This window comes from Chenopodium quinoa, unplaced genomic scaffold, assembly GCF_001683475.1.
Source record: "Chenopodium quinoa cultivar QQ74 unplaced genomic scaffold, ASM168347v1, whole genome shotgun sequence".
NCBI lineage: Eukaryota > Viridiplantae > Streptophyta > Magnoliopsida > Caryophyllales > Amaranthaceae > Chenopodium > Chenopodium quinoa.
Window position 1 is genome coordinate 2,162,193 of NW_018743669.1, and position 11,166 is coordinate 2,173,358.

Here is an 11,166-nt window from a genome sequence, read left to right on the forward strand (position 1 = left end):
TAAAACTAAATTCTTCTCCTTTACAAAGGATTTCGCAAAATTTATTGAACTACAACATGATAAGATACCTCGATGAGATGGCCTAATAAATTAAAAATTCTAAAAATGGCAATAAATTAAAGTGATCACGTAGTTGATAGGTTGGAATGAAATTACAACTAATTTGAAAAGAGGGCTTAAATTGCAATGGATAGTAATAAGCTAATTAAGGATTATGTAAATGGTGGAATTAAGTGATTAGTGATGTTGGAAAATGGTGATTATTGAAAGGTGATGAGTTTAGGAGGTAGCAATGCAAGGAGGCTTCCAGAACAAGAGTGACCTCTTGGGTTCTTTACAGCCTCTAAGCATCAAGGGAACAAGATACTCCGCCTTTTCGGCCGCTGTTGCTCCTCCTCCTTCTCCTCCTCTACCTGTAGCAGCAGCTTTCAGTAGTACCACCTCTTGTTGTGCTAATGCTTCTCCCTTTCTATTATGGGCGGCATAAAGCAACTTGTTGTTATTCCTTTTGGTATCATCCTTTTCCACTTGCGGGGCACAATTTTTGTTATTATTCTTGTGCCCTACAAGTGGATTGAGCATAGCCACTGCTGCTGCCGCGGGGCTATTGCTCCGTCGCCAGTAGTACTCGTAGGCATTTAGGGCGACTGCAGCAGCAGTGGCTGTGCTCGCGCTCACCCTTGGTTGAGGTGGCAGTGATGATCGCGTCACTGCCAACTCATCCACCTCTTCATCCTCTATCTCTTCCTCATTGTCGTCAAGAGTTTTGATGACTGTTTTGTTGTATTTGCGAGGCCATGTGGAGTTGTTCCGTGTATTTGTTAACTCCATGAGCTTACTCATTGTAAATGCCGTGCATGACCTTTGTACATTCATCACCCCTCTCGGTATAGCCAACACCTCTTCACCTCCTACTTCTTCTTCTTCCTCCTCCTCGTCTACCTCTTCATCGTGATCATAATTCTCTACGATAGCAGCCTCGAGTATCTCCTCACTTTGTTCCAGTTCATGCTCATCAGTAGTAGTAGTAGTACTGGTACTGAGAGTTAGAAGCAAGCGCCCGTCTTGTCGTTGCGCACGGAAGCAGTTCTGAGAAGGAACTGCGACAGCTTCAACGACAAGGCGGCCGTCTTGGCGGTGGGACCGTATGTGGAGGTTGGACCCATCGTCTCGGTGAGCCAATGAAGGGAGAGGAGGAGGGAATGACGGCCTTACAAGAGGGACCATCATTGACCTCTTTACAGCGGGACCCCTCAAGCTGCTGTTGTTGTTGTTGTTGCACTTGTAATTATAATTACCCACTTCTACAATAACATTTCCTTTCTCCTCTACCTCTTCTTGCTCTTTCTCCTTCTCCTTCTCCTGCTCTTCCTCCACCTGCTCGTGCTCGTCCTCGGGGTCCGAAGGCGGGTAGGAGAACCCATCAGACCCGGTCTCTGACCCGAGACTCTCAGTACAAATCTCAAGGCTCTTCTCACTAAGGGAGCTCGAACGCTTCGCCAAAGGGTGAACATACGGCGCAGGAAGCTGACCCGGCTCAGACCCGGACTTAGACCCAGACCCAGACCCATCAGTCTTTCCAGGAGAAAGAATAGAACCCCAACTCTTCTTGTCAGCTTGAATAGAACTCCAGATTTCCTCAAATGCCTGACCACCCACGTTGTTGTTGTTGTCATGATCATAATTATTATCATCAGCAATGTTGTTGTGATGATGCTCGCCTAAGGCGAGCGAGGAATGAACCCTCTTGAAAGAAGAAGGGGAAGAATGAGGAGTGATCCATTTTTGTGGCGACGACATGTCAGCAGCAGAGAGAGTTCTCCGAATAGAATTGTTGTTGAAAGAAGAAGAAGAGTTGTTAAAATCAGAGCTAAGTAAAGAAACAATGCCCTGTTTTGATCGTATGAAAGAATCATCTTCATTCATGATCATTTTATAAGGGGTTTGAAGGCAGCTGGCGTTGTCAAACCACCCTGCTGACATCTCTCTCTTCTTTCTGCAACTACTTAAGATGCAGAGAAATATAGAGAGATGTTCGATTTTCTTTTACTTTTTTTTTTGTTTGAATTTGGACAATTTTTCTGAATTCCTGCAACACAAAAACAGATTCTTTTATTAGAGATAGGAAGATGAATAAAAATTAAAAACTTGGGAAAACAAGCATTAAAGAGAGCCAACTGTAAGAAGAAGTAAGTAACAAAAAAGTATCAAGTTACAAAGCATTCTGAAAAACATGCAAGTGGGATAGAGATATAATTGGGACATGGGTGTTAATCATAGGGCAGTCAAATTTTTCTTACCTTTTATTTTACTTCGATCATAAACAACCAACAACAACAATAAACCTCTGTTTTTATTTTCTCTCTTTTTCTAATAATACAGAGTACTCTGTTTTTTTTTTTTTTTTTTTTTTTTTTTTTTTTTTGTTGTTGTTGAGTTTTGTGGGGTTTTAATTTTTTGAAACTTGGTTAATGTGTGTGAGAACTATGAGGGGGAGGAGGTATTTGTAGTGCCAGTAAAGTATGAAATTGGGTCCCACATAACGCAACAATTTTAAAAGTTGTACCTTTTTTTTTCTTTTCTCATTTAACTAAGAAGTTGCTCCTTAATTGAATTTTTATAATCACTAATTCCTTTATTCTATTAGTAGAAGTAGTATTATGGTAAATTTTAACAAACCATTTCTACTAATGTAGATTCCCTTTTCCCCTTTATTTGGTTTTTTTTAGGGGATTAAGTGTGGATTTTGAGAGGATAAACAATTTAAGAATATACTAGGTTCCCTTGTTTAATTTTTAATCAACCCCTACCACTCTAATCAATTGATGTTAGGAACATTTAGGTCGGTCGCCCTATATTATTCTTCTTTCATTTAGATAATTATTCTATGTTGTGAGAGTTTCAGCTTGAAGTTAAAGAATAGGAAAAGTCATTTAAAGTTAGAATTGATAAGTGTGGTAACTACTTGTATTGACAATTATGAAAAATTTGCAATTGATCTCAAATTGGAAGTTACATTTTAGAAAACTTTTCCTTTTGAAGGGATTATATATATGATTTATACTTTGCATTTCTCTATTTTGACTCTAATATTCGTAAGATCAGTCACGGATATTCAGATAACACATACTCTGTATATCCATCACTCTTTTAAAATTATATACGTAGTAGAAAATGGTTACACTAGACTTTAGCTAGCTGTCCTAAATAGGAATTATTTGTAAATATATGTACAGTAAAACTGTAAAAATCTTGGCATATAAAAACAGAAACAATGCTTTGTAAGTAACAATAAGGAAGGAGTCTAAGAGAAAGAGGGTACTAATAATGTGGCCAATCCAAGATTAGATTGGAAAATAATTAATTAATAAAATAATTAACCCCTAATACGAGAGGTGAGAGTGCGAGAAGTCCAGCTATGAAATTGTCAGATAGCATATTAATACAAACACAACCGTACGGGAAGTAAATAGGAAACTATATCCTTATTCTGAGTAGCTTCCATAAGTGTGAATGCATTGTCATAACTCGTAACTCCCCCTCTCTTCTCCCCGGTGTCTCTCTCAACATACTCATTTTTTTTCTTTTTTTTTGGAATTTAATAACTCGTGGCTAGCTATATATGTTATTTTCATTTCATATAACACTACAAAGTACTATAATAAATAAGGATCGGAGTGCTATAATCAGTGGCGGAGCTAGAAATATTTATTAGGGGACCAAACTCTATATAATGTGTATGTATTTATATCTCATGAACATATAATAGTTTTGAAAGGTCGAGATAGAGTGAGATCAAGTATTAAAAACTAAAAAATAAAAGTAAAAAGGAGTTAAAAATTAAACAACATAGTGGAAAAAAATTGGAAAAGAGAAATAATTAATTTCCTCAAGTAAAGTTATATCCTACAATCTTACGAAGTGCTTAGAATTTTTTTTAGTAAATACTCTTTTAGTAAATACTCTTTTTATACACTCTGTATGTTTTTATATGCGACAAGAATTATGATCAAAGTGAAACATATACGGAGTAAATAAATTAAAGTCAAATTATTACACTTAATCTAAAGCGTGGGACAGGTTTGAATCCTTGACCTCTTTGAAGAAATATTATTGTTTAACCATCTAGACAAATAGTCGATTATGATATAATGTTGCACACTAAATAATATTATACTATAAAAATATTGAATAACACTATTAAAAATTAGCAGTTGTACAACTACAAAAGTAGTATCCCAGGACAACACACCCGAACTACTATAGTTTAAAAGAAGTAGTATCCAACTATCCATAATTTGTTTGAAGTGGATTGGAAAATTGAATAAAAGGGTGTAATGACTGCGTACTTGGCATGAAAGCCAAGCTACATAGTTTGAGTATTTGTCATTTATCCGTCGTCCACGCTATTATCATTATAATTGCCTAGTGTTCTACTCCTGCTGCCCAATTAATAACCTTTTTTTACTTTACTCGATGTGTCATTTTATTTGTAATTTTGTATGTACAATATAAAAGTATAACATTACATAGTAGATTTTAAGTAAGGTTACTATAAAATATAAAATATATTCACTTTGCCATAAAATATAAAAGTATAACATTACATAGTAGATTTTAAGTAAGGTTACTATAATGATATTATTACTTTACTAGGCCATAATCAATATATACTTGCACCCTCAGTTTTCAATCTACAAGACTACAACTCATTGCTTAAGCTTGGTGTCTCACTGTCTCAAATTTTCATTTTTTAGTTAACATTCATACACCCATTACAATGTTGTACTACAAGAAAGTAGTGATTTTTAGCTTCTTTACGCAACATTTATCAATTGGTTGAATTCAGTAAAAAAAAAAAAAAAACTCATGATTGATTAGGACTACCGTCGCTAATATGGGTATACTCCTACGGAGTACTATTTAGTGTATTTACAGTAATAAATGATTTTGATCAATTTCACACTTTACAATGTATAGTGAAATTTAGATAAGTATTTTTTTTTTTTTTGAAAGAGAAATTTAGATGAGTTTTAGAATGCAATGTACTTAATTATTTAATTAAATCACACGCATTTTGTCTAGCTTCTAGAACTCTAATTGAGTAGATTTAGGTAAATAACAAAATTAGTACGGAGTACTATGATTTAGGTAATCTTTATAATGATAGTCGTATGGTCCATTTAATAGAGGCAAATGGCTTATTAAATTGTTTAGGCTTCTTTAATTTCTTATTGAGAAATAGTAAGTGCATGTTTATTGTATTTTGGATAACGGATCAATTAGGTGCAGCCTTTTTGATCACTATCATTAAAGAAAAAGGTTAGCTGTTCCATGGAAATGAGAAACATGTGGTTCGTCAATTAGGGATTTTTACTACTCCATAATCTACGATATATAGATAGATCGATCTTATGTGTGCAAAAGTTTTATGCAGAATTTTATTAGTCTTGTCTCGACATATACTTTGATTATTTCAAAATAATCTGCAGTAATTTATTTTTAAAATAACTATAAAAACTTAAAAAATATAAATGGTCAGATGTTGTGTATATTTAGAAACATAAATCTAGGTTATGATGTGTATGTAAGCTAAAAGAAAAACGAAGAGCTAGAGTTCAACGAACTTTATCCTACCTTACGTACCTGATGTATGTGACTTTATCCTACCTTAAGTACGTATATGTTTTGTCAAAAAAAAAAAAGTACGTAAATGTTACATGTATGTAAGCTAAAAGAAAAATAAAGTGAGTTCAACTTTATCCTACCTTACATACATGTATGTGATACTTCATTCTTCTCATGCATGGTAGTTTATCAATCCTGACTATATTAAGGGTCTGTTCTTTTGAGTTTTTGAACTAATAAAACATAACAGATTTTAGCAGGGGATGTGTTGGCAAAATAGATTGAGTTAATAGAACATAGCAGGGTTAATTTTAATAGAGCAAAACAGCTCAAAAGAACATGGTCTATATAACATATTTACCGAGTTAAAAGTGTGTTCACAAAATATGGAATATGATGAGATAATTGGATTCACATAGATAAAATTGAATTAATTAAAAAAAATACCAAAAATGGATAATCCGAAAGAGCATTACATGCAAATATAGTCGAGTTGAACAGGTGAAGACACGTATGCAAGATAGCTTTAATTTACAAATTCTCTCGTTTACGGATTTTGGAAAAGGAGGAGAAAAAGAAGGACTCTGATTGGCTGAAAATGGCTTAAGAAGAAAGCAAAAGAATCACTTTCAACGGGACAACATGATTGGGCGGCTTATATCCATGGACACATGACCTAACAAACAGAATCAAACCTTGCTAAATTCCCATAAATTTTATACTAATCCCTTAGCTTACTATTAGTATAGTACCAAATCTCTCATGTCATACTAAAGATTAAATTTATAAAGCACTACACAATATATGCAAATGGAATAACCCTAGCTAGCAGGGAATTTAAAGGGAATATTTCTACTTTTTTTTGTCCCAAAATATTTATATCAATTCAAAGTAGATGTTATGTTGATATATATTATAATTGTACTTGTATATATAATACATAGTAATATGACATTCAAACTGAGACGGACCACTAGAAGTATATGTGTCAAAATCATTTATGTATATGTAAAATTGAGATATTTGAAGGCTTTTAATTAGTTTGTTTTTCATTTCTAATTTAGCTAGGTTAATAAGCGCCGGAGTAGACAAAAAATTAAAATTCATGTGGGCTTTCAATTATTTTAAAAAATACAAAAACTATAATAAATTTGCATGTAACTCCCACACAAGTAAACTTAATTAAAGAAAAGTAACATGCAAATAGTTTTATTTTTGTTTTTGTAGTCCTGAAATTTTACTAATTTTTAATTTTTAAACCTTACACGAGCATTTAATATTTTAGACTAATTATATGTTTAATATGTTACATAAACTCTATATGGCAAACATTTTCAATTGTTTTCTAATTTATTTTGTCCTTCTCTCAAACGAAAAAAAGTAATGTGTAGGGTAGTGTTACGTATAGTTTGCCTATGTCGTCCACTCATACAAAAAGATGATGATGTTGATCTCTTTCATCCATTTGAAAGCACATTTAAAGGCATTCACAAATTTTACGAAAGAACAATAAAGGAGCTACATATAACGTAAACCAAATCTGTTGATTTATTTGGTCTGACCAAATTATAAATCGCAGGAAGGTAAGAAGGTTGATGGAAATTTCATGCTAAAATAATATTATATTCTTGTCTCTCTAATTTCAACGTAAAGATGAAATCTCTGCTTAGACGCAAGCTACATAATTGTCCTTGTCCATGCATCGTCGTAGATTATTTATTGGAATATAATTAGGGTTATAAGAACATTTGAACCTTTAATAATAATAACAATAACAATAACAATAATAATAACAAATCTTTTTCATGTTACAGAGTAATTACTTGAAAATTCTGATTAAGTACAAGAAATTGATTTATATTATAATGATATGAGTAATTAGAACTTCTTAGCCTCCTGTATTATTTCTCGTAAATTAGGAAAAATAAGTTCAAATATATATACTCCATTTTTTTTTCTTGATCGTTTGTCGTTTGTTATTATATTCTTCTAGTATAATTTACATAAAAAGAAATATCTTTCTAATTTGCACCGTTATTATGTCATTCTACTTCGAGACACAATAACTAAACAAGCAGCATCGTCTTTTCTAGAGAATGAAAGACAACACTTGCAAGGGCTCACTCACTTTTTAATGGGGAATAAGGGAAAAGTTTTTCATTTTGTAGCATCTGTGTGGATATATGCATAAAGAGTGAAAATGCAATATTATAATTTTCTACATTACTATGGAGTATCGTTTCTATATGGATTTTTCTAATTGATAGGACGAGAACTGAATTATTAATTAACATTTTAATATACTTTTAGTTTATTATTATTAGTACGTCTATATATATACTACTTTTTTTTTAATTATTATTTAGCATATATAATGCATAATAAGAAGTGACAAACTATTGCATTTTGGCTCTATGTAAGGTCTTGTTCACTTCACCTTAAAAAAAATAATTTCAGTAAAAATAATTTTAGTTAAAATACGTTCATTTCAGTAAAAAGAATTTTAGTTCAGTAAAATTTAGTATCCTTAAAGAAGAAATATAATAGAAAATTAGTAAAAAATAATTTTAGTTCAGCAAAAATAATTTCTTATTAGTAAAAATAATTTCAAGTTCAGCAAAATTATTTCAATTCAGTAAAAATAATTTCAGCTCATTAAAATTTAGGTGAAGTGAACGGGACCTAAGTTTGTATTTAGCTTTTTATACATAAGCAAATTAAAATGAATAAATGCTTAGTTAATCTAGAAGAACATGCATAAATACTCATATTTAAGCAAAAATTTCCACTCAACATATTCTTTACTACAACAGAACGAAATTTCTTTTTACTACATGCGTTCCTTTGATTTACTACAATTAATTATTTAATGAACTAAATATTAGTGCGGATTACTAAGGGTTTGTTTGGCATCACTGTGATTTTTCTGTTTTTTGGTTTTTTGTTTTTTAAAAACCATATAAAATATGTCACACAACGAGTCAAAAATTATTCAAACTTATTAAAATCATGATAATTTTGAAAACTGACAACAGAAAAGTGGAAACACCTTTTTCTTTTTTTTCCTGTTTTTGGTTTTTAGTTTTTTAAAAAAACTGAAAACTGAAAAAAAAAAAAAGATGCCAAACAAGCCCTTAAATAAGGAGTTAGTATATATGCATGGTTGTTCGAGTTGTTCTTCGTTTAAGATAGTATTTGACGTACATAAACAGCATGAACGAGTACTATCTTCTTAATTCATAATTTTGGTATTGATGATCTTAGTCAACTTGCGCTAATTAGTCGGTTTGATTCCTACTAAAAGTCAATTAATTTATAATATAATATTAACAATCGCATCTAATTGCACGCACTTAAGAGTTTATATATGTGATTATACTTAATCGCAAAAGGATTGATGATGAAAAAATAAAATTAAAGTTTTGAAAATACATAATTTGTCTTTAATACAAACAGGTTAGATTAATTAATACTAATACGTACAACAAAACTCAGCGGACTACAACTGGATGGATCGATTCCGAGTTGACTCATAAAACATAATTATTCTAATAAAACAGCATCAATACTTTAGGGTAGTAATGCTTGAATCAACCCACATCATCATAAAACATTATAATATGCTCTAAAAAATAGTAATAATCTATTATACAATCATGTTGCATAATATATAGTTTTATTAAAAAAAAATTGTGTGAAAAATGGGTGGACGACGGAAGCAGGAAATGACAAATAAATCACTAACTTTAATTTGCATTTGGGTGCCTCAGATTCTCAATCCAATATGTCACTCCCAGCTTACATTGCATCTTCATCTACAAAGCATAATTGTTTTTATATTCTTTTTTTATTCCTACAATAATATTATTAAACTTTACTTTTAGTTTAATATTATTGTTAAATAAGTTTATAAAATATAAATTATGCGAATAATTAATTAATATACTGGATTACTAGTGATCGTATAAACTTGTGGTACTGATTACGTGCCTGCATGGAGGCTATTGAGAATCATTATCCGAACATGACCTGGACTATTTTGTTATTAATTACGGTAATAGTTAATTAGTCTTATTATGGGCCGTCACTACATTTGACCTACACCCCTATTTAAATTAGGGTAGCTTTTTTTTAATAAGGGCTAAAATACTGTACTAACTAAAAAATTTATGAGAAGAAAATTATGAATTATATATATCAAGGCATGCAATAAAGCTACTCGTATTAGCTTTATTTACCAAAAAAAATAAAAAAATATTTAATGGTAAACAAGAATAATCAAATTTAATAAAATTACAAAATGTTTCAAGCTGATCTATGTATAGTGAGACGCGAAATATCATGAATATGTTTTATACTCTCTATATAAAACATATTCTTAAGTTTCAACCATCAGATTAAACTTTTGGTTGAGATGGTCTTATAACATGGTATCGGAGCTAGCGTGATACAAAAGCCACGGGTTCGAATCTCATCCACCACTAACTTTCAAGTGGAATATTAAGCACATGCATGGTATGAGGAGGGCCCATGCTGCATCTCGTGTGGGGGGGGGGGGGAGGGGGAGTTTCCCTCAAGATAGTTGGAGCTCATTCGCGAGTTCTATCAGGTAAAGCCAATGATTAGAGGCTTGGGGGCGCAACGCCCTCGACCTATTCTAAAACATTAAATAGGTAGGGCGGCGCGACTGCTTTGTTGATCCATGCCATGGAATCGAGAGCTCCAAGTAGGCCATTTTGGTAAGCACAACTGGCGATGCGGGATGAACCGGAAGCTGAGTTACGTTGCCTAACTACGCACCAACCTAGATTCCACAAAGGGTGTTGGTCGATTAAGACATCTGGTCGGTGGTCATGGAAGTCGAAATCCGTTAAGGAGTGTGTAACAACTCACCTGCCGAATCAACTAGCCCCGAAAATGGAAGGTGCTGATGCGTGTGACCTATACCCAGCCGTCGGGGCAAGTGTTTAGGCCCCGATGAGTAGGAGGGTGCAACAGTCGCTGCAAAACCTATGGCGTGAGCCAGGGCAGAGCGGCCGTTGGTGCAAATCTTGGTGGTAGTAGCAAATATTCAAATGAGAACTTTGAAAGCCGAAGAGGGGGAAAGGTTCCATGTGAATGACACTTGCACATGGGTTAATCGATCTTTAGAGACAGAAGAAGCATGTCTGATAGCGCGTTTCGCGCGAGCTTCGAAAGGAAATCGGGTTAAAAATTCCTGAACCGGGACTTGGCGGTTGACGGCAACGTTAGGAAGTTTAGAGACGTTGGCGGGGGCCTCGGGAAGAGTTATCTTTTCTGTTTAACAGCCTGCCCATCCTGGAATCGTCTCAGCCGGAGGTAGGGTCTAGCAGCTGGAAGAGCACCGCACGTTTTGTGGTGTCCGATGCACCCCCGACAGCCCTTGAAAATTCAGAGGACCGAGTGCCGACTACGCCCGGTCTTACTCATAACCTAAGGTCTGCTTTGCGGGTCGATCCAGGTGGAGGACATTGTCAGGTGGGGAGTTTGGCTGAGGTGGCACATTTTTTGAAAGAT

At 33.5% G+C, this 11,166-nt stretch overlaps 1 protein-coding gene across 1 annotated transcript; it reads right to left on the minus strand.

Moving 5' to 3' along the window:
* LOC110683564 (protein FAF-like, chloroplastic) lies at nucleotides 1-2,417 on the minus strand. The gene is made up of 2 exons (XM_021859968.1): nucleotides 2,301-2,417; nucleotides 1-2,089 (listed from the first exon to the last, which is right to left on the minus strand). Exon 2 carries the CDS (start codon nucleotides 1,981-1,983, stop codon nucleotides 280-282), a length of 1,704 nt encoding a protein of 567 aa, XP_021715660.1. The 5' UTR covers nucleotides 1,984-2,089; nucleotides 2,301-2,417; the 3' UTR covers nucleotides 1-279.
* Nucleotides 2,418-11,166: the final 8,749 nt, after the last annotated feature.